At 46.1% G+C, this 13,664-nt stretch overlaps 1 protein-coding gene across 4 annotated transcripts in view; it reads right to left on the reverse strand.

Annotated features, from left to right (window-relative positions):
• Positions 1-13,664, reverse strand: part of AIFM3 (AIF family member 3) — a 58,250-nt gene that overhangs the window by 16,472 nt on the left and 28,114 nt on the right. For all 4 annotated transcript variants that reach the window (XM_077920732.1, XM_077920734.1, XM_028710518.2 and 1 more), the window contains 9 exons: positions 12,365-12,578; positions 10,678-10,787; positions 9,046-9,155; positions 8,235-8,279; positions 6,577-6,673; positions 5,084-5,196; positions 3,626-3,712; positions 3,214-3,305; positions 1,693-1,823 (listed from right to left, as the gene is read on the reverse strand). In XM_077920732.1, the coding sequence (XP_077776858.1) occupies positions 1,693-1,823; positions 3,214-3,305; positions 3,626-3,712; positions 5,084-5,196; positions 6,577-6,673; positions 8,235-8,279; positions 9,046-9,155; positions 10,678-10,787; positions 12,365-12,578 (999 nt within the window). The remainder of the gene's footprint in view (positions 1-1,692; positions 1,824-3,213; positions 3,306-3,625; positions 3,713-5,083; positions 5,197-6,576; positions 6,674-8,234; positions 8,280-9,045; positions 9,156-10,677; positions 10,788-12,364; positions 12,579-13,664) is intronic.

The raw sequence follows: 13,664 nt of genomic DNA on the forward strand, positions 1-13,664 counted from the left end.
CTGACAGCATGCATAGAAATGCATATATTTGTGAAAATATAATACTTAACATGCTTTACATAAGGAGATATTGTTTTGCAGAAAACAACAACACCTGTATATATTACAGCAAATTGTGTAGGAGAATAAGCAGGTGAAAGCGCAATAAAAACACTGATGAATTTTCATGAGGACTTGAAATAATAATGGTAATAATCCACAGTCAGGTGTATAAATGTATCAAACTGGATTTAAAATAGAACCAGTACAATTAGTAGTTAGAGTGTGTGGCCTAGGGTTCGAATGCTACCTCACCCCGCCACAGTTTAAAACATCTAAAAGCAGCATATTTTCTGCTGTAGGGAGCAACAGGTTATGTTCCAACAGCAACAAGAAATATGAAAAACCCTAGTCAAAAATGTAGTAGAAAAAAGACAGTCATGGAACAGAGAAATTGCACAAAACAAATGAAATACTGTGAATATCCCTGAAATGAGAAGTAATTGACTAGAAATATTATGGAAATAAACTAAATAATAAAAATCAACAAGTTTAAGGAAACAATTAGAAAAACCTAAAATTGAACAAAGCCTTAACAGGATGCCGGCTACAAACCTCGTTTCACTGAACTATTCAGTTTCCTCAGAAGGAAATAGAAAAATCATAAACCTTAAATGACCAAAATTCAAAAAAGGGGGGTAGAACGCCCAAAAATTCTGAAGTATTATAATCCTAGCTCGACCTAGGTGAAGCAAAGCGCAATAATAAAGGATTGAGGACTCAAAGGTAAAGTTTCTAATACTGAATTTACAAAAAAGGGGTAAAGACTTATCTTTAACATCAGCAGTAACATCTAGACTATGGGAGCATTTCTAAAACTTGTCTAAAACTTGCCATTTCGGTTTCCAAACCCTTTTTTGTAAATTCGGTTTGCAGCCGGCATCCCATTAAGGCTTTGTTCAATTTTAGGTTTTTCTAATTTTTTCCTTAAACTTTTTGATTTTTATTATTTCGTTTATTTCCATAAGATAAAATTTCTAGTCGATTACTTCTCGTTTCAGGGATTTTCACAGTATTTCATTTGTTTTGTGCAACTAGTAAAAAATGTAGGCAGGCCAAGCCTTATCCTGGGTATGTACCGTATTTTTCGCTCTATAGGACGAACCCGACCATAGGACACACCTTGTTTTAGAGGGGGAGAACAAGAAAAAAATATTCTCCGCCTCTCTGCTCAGCGCCTCTTCAGCGAAGCGGCAGGAGAAACGGAGCCCCTTCCATTTCTCCTCCCGCTTGGCTGAAGGGGCGCTGCGCAGCTCTCCCTCTCTGCTGAAGCCAGGAGAGTCTTGCTCTTCCGGCTTCAGCAAAAGGAACCTGAAGCCTTCGGAGCGCAGCGCGAGTTCCCGCTGCGCTCCAAAGGCTTCAGGAGGCTATCTCTGAAGCCTGTAGAGCGAGAGAGGTCGGTGCGCACCAACCCCTCTCGCTCTCCAGGCTTCAGCGAAAGCAACGCGTAGCCTCCAGAGCGCGGAGGGAGCGCCCCCTCTGCACTTCGAAGGCTTCGCGTTGCTATCGCTGAAGCCAAGGAGCCTGCATTCGCTCCATAGGACGCACACACATTTCCCCTTAATTTTTGGAGGGGGAAAAGTGCGTCCTATAGAGCAAAAAATACGGTAAATTCTTTGATCTGACCGTCCTTCCTTGCAGAGAGAGGCTCACCCAGGAAAGAGGCTCCAACAACCACGGCGTTCTTGCTGGTGGCTAGCTTCACCACTCGGTTGGCGTCTTCCACCGTCCGGATGTTAAAAACGTTCTCCACTTCCTTGCCTTTGCAGCTAAGGGTTTTGGGCCTGGAAAGATGTGATGGCAGAGCAAGACTGTAGCCAAAACAGAATTCTACAAGATCAAAGTCTGGCAGACGTCCAGATTTTGTAATGTGGATACCGATCACAGAAAAAACGACTTCAAAATACACAGCCACTCCAAGGTGGCCCCAAAGTCCTGGTCGTTCCACATAGGTAGAGCACCTGCTTGGAATGCAGAAGGTCCAGGTCCAATCCCTAACGGCATCTCTGGGTAGGGCTGAGAGAGACTCCCAGCCTGAAACGCTCGACGGCCACTGCTGCCAGTCAGTGTGGACTATACTGAGCTAAATGGGCCAATGATCTAAGTATATGGCAGTCTCATACTTTCCTGTGCTGCATTCAACGCACCACAGAAAGAGAGCTCACAACCAATGTGCTGTTAATGGTTAGAGTGTTGGACTGGGAGAGCAGGGTTCGAATCCCCTCTCAAGTCACGACGCTCACTGGGTGACCTTGGGCCAGCCAACATCTCTTAGCCTAACCTACTCGAAGGAGCGTCTCCACCCCCATCATTCAGCCCCAGACACCGAGGTCCTCCTCTGAGGGTCTTCTGGTGGTTCCCTCCCTGCAAGAAGTGAGGTTACAGGGAACCAGGCAGAGGACCTTCTCGGTAGTGGCGCCCACCCTGTGGAACGCCCTCCCATCAGATGTCAAGGAAATAAACAACTATCTGACCTTTAGGTAAAGGTAAAGGGTCCAGTCGTGACTGACTCTGGGGTTGCGGCACTCATCTCGCTTTATTGGCCGAGGGAGCCGGCGTTTGTCCGCAGACAGCTTCCGGGTCATGTGGCCAGCATGACTAAGCCGCTTCTGGCGAACCAGAGCAGCACACGGAAACGCCGTTTACCTTCCCGCCAGAGTGGTACCTATTTATCTACTTGCACTTTGTGCTTTCGAACTGCTAGGTTGGCAGGAGCTGGGACCGAGCAATGGGAGCTCACCCCGTCGCAGGGATTCGAACTGCCGACCTTCTGATTGGCAAGTCCTAGGCTCTGTGGTTTAACCCACAGCGCCACCTGCATCCTTTATCTGACCTTTAGAAGACATCTAAAGGCAGTCCTGTATCAGGAAGTTTTTAATGTTTGATGTTTTATTGTGTTTTTAATATTCTGTTGGGAGCCACCCAGAGTGGCTGGGGAAACCCAGCCAGAGGGGTGAGGTATACAGAATAAATTATTATGATGATTATTATTACCTCACAGGGTTGTTGTGAGGATGGAATGCGGGGAGGAGAACTATATACACCGTGAGGCCTTGGGAGATAAAGGTGGTATATAAATGAAGCAAATAATACATAATAAATTAATAACCATCCATGACCTTTCTCTTAAGGTCAAAACTTTGGGTGCCCAAAAACTTCCTGCTCGTCACTTACATGCTCCCAGTGGCAAGTAGCAGTTTGTTATACTCCATTTTAAACCCGTCCTTGAATACGGCTGTCTTGTTCTTGACGTCCACAGCCACCACCTGAAACAATTCCCAAAGGATTATTCAACAGAACATCTTAAGGAACATCCGAAAACGTAATAAGCTAAGGACCGAACTGTGCAGAAGGTCCCAGGTTCAGTGCCCATCAGCATCTCTAGGGCTAGGGTTGGGAGAGCTCTCCGCCTGAAAAACCCTGGAAGGGTTGCTGCCGGCCAGTGTAAACAACACTGAGCTAGATGGAAGCAATGGTTTTACACGGTATGAGGCAGCTCCCGACGAAAGCTGAGAATTCAAACTGGGAGTATAGAATATCACTAATACAAAACTTCCACCCCTTGTACACAGACACACAGACACACCTGCATTTCTGTCAGGACCTCGATGTCATATGTACGAAAGAATTCCTTCGGTCGCAAGGCAATCTGATCAGGGTGAGAATCCATCGACTGAAACGAAAACCCATTTTTGTCCTTAGCAAAAGCAGGGGGTTGCTGGTTATTATTTTTTGACCCAGAGGGTACTTTTGGATATTTGAATGACTGTTCACCCCTTCTGATCACTTCCCTCCCCCCCACCCCCCGCACCAGATCAGCCCCCCTATAGCCCACCCCTCAAGAGACTGAAAGAAAGAACATGTGGACATAGACACTTCAAAAGTCAGATCCAATGGTATTCATCTGAGCCTCGAAAAGAACTGAGAGCAGATAGATGCAGCTAGTTTGGCTGAACTGGGCCCCACAACAATGCTGTGGAATGGAGCGCAAGAGGTGGGGGCACCAAATTTTAGCACCGCACAGGGCATCGCTGAAATCTGAGAGCCCAGATTCCACCACTGAGAGCATCCTTGCTCCAACTTCCTCCTTACACAGAGCTGAGGGAGGAAGTTGGAAGAGTGCTTGATTTCAAGACACATGATTTCAAGACATAGGTTTTTATTTTATCTCACTGCTTTCCCCAGGAAATCCTTGGTGGAATCTAGATGCATGCACACACACACACACACACACACACACACACCTGTGAAAATGCTTTTTTTTTCAGCGTGAAAAAATTGAATTTGCCATAAGCTCACCATCGCCCTCTAGTGCCCCATTTATATAATGTAGTACAGTGGTACCTCGGGTTAAGTACTTAATTCATTCCGGAGGTCCATTCTTAACCTGAAGCACCACTTTAGCTAATGGGGCCTCCTGCTGCTGCCGTGCCGCTGGAGCACAATTTCTGTTCTCATCCTGAAGCAAAGTTCTCAACCTGAAGCACTATTTCTGGGTAAGCGGAGTCTGTAATCTGAAGCGTATGTAACCTGAGGTACCACTGTACTTAAAACCCACTTAAGATGTTGAATTTGCAGCTGCATCTTGCTGTTTAGTGCTGAATCAGAACAAACGTCCATCTGCAGAAAACCCGGTTCATGTTCATTCAGCAGTAAACAAAAGAGTTTTCTCAGGAAAAACGGCAGGACGAAAGAAGAAGCTCTCAGACCTATGCCTGCAAATCGCAGGACAAATGTCCCACTTCTTCCTTCACCTCTTTATAATTCAATATCATCTTATTATAGTCTGGTAACTCAAGATAAAACTTTGTGCATCTGCTGGAGAGGACTGTAGTCTACAAGAGCTTATGCCAGTGGTAGCCGATGTGGGGATTTCCAGATATTGCTGGACTACAACTCCCATCATCAATGACCATCGGCCACGCTGGCTGATGGGATTTGTAGTCCGACAATGTCTAGATGGCACCAAGTTAGCTCTCCCTCGATTAGGATTTGCCCTCCACCAAGTTTAGGATACAAGGAGAACGAACTGGAGAATACCAACCTTACTTAGTTTGGGTCTGTCATAGGGCAAGTTCCTGTCCATTGTGCACATCACAATCCTATCCGAGAAGCCTTCTTGCCGTAACGTCTCCGCACACACCAGTCCTGCGGGGCCTGTGAAAGAAGTGTATTTGTTCGTGTATTATTATTATTATAATTAATCCAGAATGCGGCAGCTAGACTGGTGACTGGGAGTGGCCGCCGGGACCATATAACACCGGTTCTGAGAGACCTGCATTGGCTCCCAGTACGTTTCCGAGCACGATTCAAAGTGTTGGTGCTGACCTTTAAAGCCCTAAACGGCCTCGGTCCTGTATACCTGAAGGAGCGTCTCCACCCCCATCATTCAGCCCGGACACTGAGATCCAGCGCCGAGGGCCTTCTGGCGGTTCCCTCATTGCGAGAAGTGAGGCTACAGGGAACCAGACAGAGGGCCTTCTCGGTAGTGGCGCCCGCCCTGTGGAACGCCCTCCCATTAGATGTCAAAGAGATAAATAATTACCTGATATTCAGAAGACATCTTAAGGCAGCCCTGTTCAGGGAAGTTTTTAATATGTAATGCTGTACTGTTTTTAACACTGATTGGGAGCCGCCCAGAGTGGCTGGGGAAACTCAGCCAGATGGGCGGGGTATAAATAATAAATTATTATTATTATTATTATTATTATTATTATTATTATTATTATTCCCACCTTTTTTCTCCAAAGAGAGCAAGGTGATGTATGTCGTTCTCCCCTCCTCATTTTTATTCCTCACAACAACCCTGTGAGGTTGATTAGGCAGTGATTGGTCCCTAGTCACACCCAGCGAGTTTCATTAGTTGAGTGGCGGCATTCGAACCCTGCTCTCCCAGGTCCAAGCCTGACACTCTAACCACGACATAAAATAAATAAATTGTATATTTTGATTTAGAATGCCTTGATGCTATTGTGTACAGGCAACGGCCAATTGATGCGCATCCGACTGATGCGCGATCACACATGCGGGCATGGCGCCGAACCCCGAAACATGGCTAAAACACCCCTAAAATGTCACTAAAATGGCAGAATGGGGGGGGTGGAGTGGGGTAATATGCTTTATACAGGCCCCATTGACATGCGTGGGGGTCCAGAACGTTCCCCCCGTACAAAACGAGGATCGCCTGGTGTTTTAATTAGGGATTGAATGCATAGTTGCAAACTGTTTTGCAACCTGAGCGGTATATAAAATAAATAAAATAAATTAATGATAACAACAGCAGCAGCAATAATGGCAAAATTCACATCTAATGCTCCGCCCAGTTTTGCCTCTGGCCCCGCCCACCACTGACTGCTGGCCCTCGGAATGTTTCCCAGCAGCCAATGTGGCCCTCGAGCTGGAAAAGGTCCAACCTCCCTGCAGTACAGCAACTGACCTGAAGGGGGTGCCGTCTCTTCAGTGAAGCCACCCCTCACCCAACACCTGCTCTCCATCCCACCCCAGACTGCTTTTGGAGCCCACTCTGGCTCACGGTACCTGCCCCAATGATGAGTACATTTGTGCTGCTGATGTTGTAGTTGCTGAGGGAGATGCATTTGGCCATCACCTTGGTCCTCCTCTGCGTCTGAAGAGCCTGAAGGGAGCCATTAAGAAGACGGTGTCAGTGAAAACCTTTCACACTTCTGTGATTCCCCCCATGGCAGGGGGTTGGACTAGATGACCCGCGAGGTCCCGTCCAAATCGACAGTTCTGCGACTCCTCTGCCAACTCACACACACATTATTTTTGGTTACAGATAGGTAGCCGTGTTGGTCTGCCATAGTCAAAACAAAAAAATTCCTTCCAGTGGCACCTTAAAGACCAACTAAGTTAGTTCTTGGTATGAGCTTTCGTGTGCATGCACACTTCTTCAGATACACTGAAACAGAAGTTGCCAGATCCTTCTATATAGTGAGAAGGTGGGGAGGGGTATTACTCAGAAGGGTGGTGGGAATGGGTGATTGGCAGATAGCTGTGATGAGCCTGTTGACGACTCTTAACGACTGCAATAGGTCTTACAGGAAAAAGCAAGGGGTGAGAAGGTGAAAAATGGCTTTGTCATGTATAATGAGATAAGAATCCAATGTCTTTGTTCAGACCAGGTCTCTCCATGGTTTTAAGTTTGGTAATAAGTTGCAATTCAGCAGCTTCTCTTTCCAGTCTATTTCTGAAATTCTCTTTCCAGTCTATTTCTAAAACAGCTACCAATCACCCATTCCCACCACCCTTCTGAGTAATACCCCTCCCCACCTTCTCACTATATAGAAGGATCTGGCAACTTCTGTTTCAGTGTATCTGAAGAAGTGTGCATGCACACGAAAGCTCATACCAAGAACTAACTTAGTTGGTCTTTAAGGTGCTACTGGAAGGAATTTTTTTGTTTTGACATTATTTTTGGTCAGGAGAAGCATCCCTGAGAAAGTTTTGGCTTTGGGCAGCGCTCTGTATTGGCACAACCCATTTGTTCTTACTTAGCAGCAAGTTCCATTGGACTCAGTGGGATTTACTTCTGAGTAAAGAGGCTTTACTTGGTCCACCATGATCACTGCAGATGGTGACAGCAGCCACGAAATTAAAAGACGCCTGCTTCTTGGGAGAAGGGCAATGACAGGCCTAGACAGCATCTTAAAAAGCAGAGACATCACCTTGCCGACAAAGGTCCGTATAGTTAAAGCTATGGTTTTCCCGGTAGTGATGTATGGAAGTGAGAGCTGGACCATAAAGAAGGCCGACCGCCGAAGAATTGATGCTTTTGAATTGTGGTGCTGGAGGAGACTCTTGAGAGTCCCATGGACTGCAAGAAGATCAAACCTCTCCATTCTTAAAGAAATCAGCCCTGAGTGCTCACTGGAAGGACAGATCCTGAAGCTGACGCTTCAATACTTTGACCACCTCATGAGAAGAGAAGACTCCCTGTTGGGAAAGATGGAGGGCACAAGGAGAAGGGGACGACAGGGGACGAGATGGTTGGACAGTGTTCTCGAAGCTACCAGCATGAGTTTGACCAAACTGCGGGAGGCAGCGGAAGACAGGAGTGCCTGGCATGCTCTGGTCCATGGGGTCATGAAGAGTCGGACACGACTAAACAACAACAAAAGAGGCTTAGGCACATGCTGTAAGGTTTCACCTTACAGGGATCTCAACTGTCATCTCACCTGTTTGCTTGCTCTGATGTACACTTTCTCCTTCTCGATTTTCACCTAGGAATATAAATTGATTTCTCTTTTTAAAAATGGTTTTATAATCAAAGTTTTTCATATTTGTTTTGATTATTTATTGGCTTTTATCCTGTATTTTTTTCCTGTGAACCACCCTGAGATCTTATGCTGAAGGGCGGTATAATAATAATAATAATAATAATAATAATAATAATAATAATAATGTCACATGAGATTCAGACAGACTGGCAAAATGCCTCACACACATTCCCCCACCAAAAGCAATTCACACCTGCAAACTGTCATATAAAAGTGCCCCAAAGAACATGAACAAAATAGTGTATAAGTTGAAGAGAAATGAAAAGAGTGGTTTTTATCTTTCTTACTTCAGGTCTTCTACGTAGCAGAGAGACATTCCAACTAACATACAGAGGAGAAACTCCCTCAGTGCCACATAGCCAATCAGAGTGTTACCTCAGGGAACATCATGCCACTCTGCCTGGTTGCTAAGCCAAACAACATCTCCACCCCTCTCTCCCTCTTGGCTAACTGACTTCAACGCTAACAGAGTTAACCCTTGAATTACAGACAGAATGATCTCTACTGCGGCACCTTGCACACCAAACTCAAGTTTGCACAGACCAGACTAACCAGTAAAGAATCCTTCTACCCTTTCTGGGACAAAGGGACCTCAATAAAGGCATCCTGTTCCCTGGGCACCCCAAACCCTGGGCAGATGCTGGAGACTGTGATTACCCTGCTGTGCCATTTTCAAAGCAGTGCTGTGGCTTAACCCTGGAGGTCTTACCTGAAATTTCGGCAAGCTGTCCAGGCCTGGATAGTCTTCAATGTCACCTGTGCCGATGTTAAAGCAAGCCCCGTGCCAGGGACAGCGGATACGTCCTTTGGACAAAACCCCTGCAGGAAGGAGGTTAGGAACACAAGTCGAAATGAGTCTACATGGGAACATAGGAAGCTGTCATTGGTCCATCTTCTTCAGTGTTGTCTACACTGACGCTCTGCCCGGACACAGGTCCAGTGCTGAGGGCCTTCTGGCGGTTCCCTCACTGCGAGAAGCCAAGTTACAGGGAACCAGGCAGAGGACCTTCTCGATAGTGGCACCCGCCCGGTGGAACACCCTCCCACCAGATGTCAAAGAGAAAAATAACTACCAAACTTTTAGAAGACATCTGAAGGCAGCCCTGTTTAGGGAAGCTTTTAATGTTTAATAGAGTAGACTATTGTATTTTAGTGTTTTGTTGGAAGCCGCCCAGAGTGGCTGGGGAAACCCAGCCAGATGGGCAGGGTATAAATGATGATGATGATGATGATGACTGGCAGCAGCTCTCCAGGGTTTAAGGCAGGGGACATTCCCAGCCCTATGGAACTGTAACTGTTGGAGGTGCCACAGAACACCCACATTTGTAAAAACCCAATATTTTAGTGTGGCAGCATCTTCCTGCTTACTGATATCAAGACTTCACAATACAGTGGTAACTCGCAAGATGAAATTAATTCGTTCCGCGAGTTTTTTCTTCTTGCGAGTTTTTTGTCTTGCGAAGCATGGTTTCCCATAGGAATGCATTGAAAATCAATCAATGCGTTCCTATGGAAACTGCCTTCAGACCAGGTCCGGGGACAGTCTGTCCCCCGACTTCTTCTGAAGGCTGGGGGGGGGGGGGAACAAGGGCTTTTCTTCCCACCGCCAGCCTTCAGAAGGCTGTTCTGAAGGCTGGCGGTGGGAAGAAAAGCCCTTCTCCCCACCTCCCGCCCCGCAAGCTCCGGGGACAGGAGGGCTTTGCTGCCGACCGCCAGCATTTTAAAAGCCCCCGGGACAGCGGAGACTTCTCCGCTGTCCCGGGGCGATTTTAAAATGCTGGCGGGCGGCAGCGAAGACTCCGCTGTCCCGGGAAGGCAGGCGGGGGGGAGCAAAGACTTTTGCCCCCCGCCGGCCTTCAGAAGAGGTCCAGGACCTCTTCTGAAGGCCGGCGGTGGGCGAAGGTCTTTGCTCCCGACCGCCAGCATTTTAAAAGAGGTCCCCGGAGATTTCCCCCTTTCTTCTTGCGAAGCAAGCCCATAGGGAAATTCGTCTGGCGAAGCACCTCGAAAAACGGAAAACTCTTTCTTCTTGGGAGTTTTCCGTCTTGCGAGGCATTCGTCTTGCGAGGTACCACTGTACTCTTTTCAGCCACCCATCCAAGCCTTCAACAGCTGTTGCCCAAACACTTTCAAGCATGTCTTGAGGGCTAGAAACTTGCATGTTTATTTTTAAAAACGAAAGCCAAGATTCTGCATTCCGCAATCAAGTCACATTCCGACCTTTCCCAGCACTCCTGTGACAGAATCGCAGAAAGCACAAGGACTCCCCAAGCCTGCAGTTTTATAAAAAGATTATTATTTTTTATGAACACGTGTCATTTTCATAATAGGGCAAACTGACCTTTCACCAACGGAGCACCATAGTGAGGACATTTGTGGCCCATGGCATAGAACTCCCCGTTTTCTTTGACCAGAAGTGCTTTCCCGCAGCCCAGATCCACCTCTCGCATCCTGGATAGGCAGAATTAAAACAGCATCAATATTTTCTCAAAGGAAACCTGAGTTTTACATTTGCATGATTAACAGGGAGCCTAGCAAAGTCAAGGATGTTCTGCTGAGAATGAGAGTCACATGGAGCCCTAAGCAATGGAGCCAGGAACCAGGAAGGCCCACAGTTCAAATCTCGCCTCAAATCTTGTGAGATGGCTTCAGGCTTCTCTCTTTCAGTCTCGGAGCTTATCCACATTTTCCTTTTGCCCCACACTTTCTAGGCACAAGTCTGCACTTTCCTGGTCCGTATCCAAGGACTTTTTTTCCCCTTTTGGCCTGCCGCGTTCTGCAGGAAAACTCAGTCTTTGCTGCTGAATCGGAGCAAATGGTAATTTAGGTTTCCCAGGGATTGCTGTTTGTTCCGATTTAGCAGTAAAGAGCAGGTTTTTGCGGGGGCAAAAAAAGAAAGCACTTGGACACAGACCTGGAAAGCCCAGACCTGTGCCTAGAAATGTGAAGGCAGGATGGTCCCTCAGTCTCCTGATCTGCAGAATGGGACTCTAAATACTGATCTATCTTCAAAAGAGAAATTGCATGTAAACCACCTGAGCTGGAGATATCACCAAAAGAAAGAGAAGGAAAAAGAAAAGAAGGAAAAGGAAAAGAAGACGCTGATTTAAATGAAAATCGCATGAGCTGACTTGCAAATAAGGAGGGATGAAACATGGTGGTATGTAACATGGACCCTCCAAGTGTTTACAGATTTGCAAAATCCGTCCCAATTTCTGAATTGATCCTGAAATGCCCTACTTTTCCTTAGGATGTCCCTATTTTCATTAAAGAAATGTTGGAGGGTATGGAGTTACGCAACCCCCAAGCCAAGGAAATAAGTAACTATACAATCGTTAGATGGTGTCTGAAGGCAGCCCTGTATAGGGAAGTTTTTTTAATGTTTAATGTTTTGTATATATATAAAACAAAGACACACACACACATGAAAATAAATGCACCTTGTAGAAATAGTGTTAAGAATTATACAAAGAACCCGTACCAGGAAAGGGGGCCATACAGGAAACCCTGCTACAATTCAATACAAAAAACCGCAAAGTGTGTGTAATTTCATTATGACAACACAAACAAATGGTAAACAAAAAACAAACAAAAAAGGATATTTGAAGGAAGGCTGGAACAAAAACCCACACAGGTAGCTCTGAATACCCAGGGAAGCATTGGGTTTGGGCTTATCAAACACCAGCGCCTCACATCAGATAGCAACCCATATACATACATACATACATACATACATACATACATACATACACACACATACCCCACTGGACTTTTAGCTCCAAATTTAAGCAAACAACAACTGGATTGAAGGATTTTGCAGAGATAAAATATTGGAAGTGTCCTGATTTAATAATCATAATCATAATCATAATCATAAATTTATCATTTATGCCCCACACATCTTGGCTGGGTTGCAATTTAGAAGGGTATTACTATTATTGTTGCTCTTCTTGAATAGGACTTCCATATTTCCATCAGTGAAATCTCAGAGGCAATGTGCCTAAGATACGTTGTCGCTCTACACTCACTGTCCATTGTCGAGGTCCTTCACATAACAAACAGAGGCTTCAACCACGTCCTTCAGGTTCCGGTAGGGGTTGATGGCGACCGGATATTCCTCAAGCTGGAAATGGCGAGACGTGCCATTGGCTTTGTAGATGATGGGGCTGGCTTTCCCGTTGGGCGACATCTCCTCCTTGGCTCTCTCCTTCTCTGGCAGCACCACTTCGATTTTCACTTCAACTGCGGAAGCAAAGAGAAACCCTCTCCGTTATACTTCATGGTCCAATGTCCCTCCTGGCCCTGGGCTCTGCTCAGTGGTAGAGCAACTGCTTTGCATGCAGAAAGTCCCAGGTACACATTCCCTGGCGTCTTTGGGAAAAGACTCCCTGCCTGAAACCCTGGAAAGTTGCTGCTACTCCGCGTAGGCAATATGGAGCTGGGTGGACCAAGTATACCGTATTTTTTGCTCTATAAGATGCACCAGACCATAAGACACACCTAGTTTTTGGAGGAGGAAAACAAGAAAAAAAATATTCTGAATCCCAGAAGCCAGAACAGCTAGAGGGATCTGGCTTCTGGGATAACCTCTTACTGTCCTGGCTTATGGGTTAGCTGCGGGCAGCCTCTCCCGGGCAGGGGGGTGAAGGCTGAAGCCAGAACAGCAAGCAGGATCGCTGCTTCTGGGATATCCGCGCAAAGTCTTTTGAGGACAGCGGGAGTAAGGCTCCCCCAAGAGCCGTGCCCCCTTTAAAGAGCTCGCGGAGCGTGTGTGCAGCTCTTGGGGGCTTTTCCCCGAGGAGGGAGAAGGGCAGCCCCTCTCCTTCCTCGGGGAAAAGCCCCCAAGAGCCACACACACGCTCCACGCAGCTCTTTAAAGGAAGCGCTGAGCAGAGCCTCCCACCTGCATTCGCTCCATAAGACGCACACACATTTCCCCTTACTTTTTAGGAGGGGAAAAGTGTGTCTTACAGAGCGAAAAATACGGTGTGTGTGTATATATGTGTGTGTGTGTGTGTGTGTGTGTGTGTGTAATCTTATTGAATGTTTGCCTTTTTTGTCATTTAATGATCACATAAGCTTTATACCAAATTACTACAGCTAAATAAATTTAACTGCCTGTGCAAATGGGGTTACAATATCTTTTTTTAATCGTTTTTATTTGATTTTCCAAATATAAATTTATAACAAAACCAAATACATTTCCATATAAAGAGATTTCTCTGAATTCCGAGACCTCCACCCCCAGCCCCTCCACGGATCCTAATGTCAATGTTTTCAACTGCATATTATATATCGTAGTCTATATTTTGTATCTATCCGTATCAA

Source organism: Podarcis muralis, chromosome 16 (genome assembly GCF_964188315.1).
Source record: "Podarcis muralis chromosome 16, rPodMur119.hap1.1, whole genome shotgun sequence".
Taxonomy (NCBI): Eukaryota; Metazoa; Chordata; class Lepidosauria; order Squamata; family Lacertidae; genus Podarcis; species Podarcis muralis.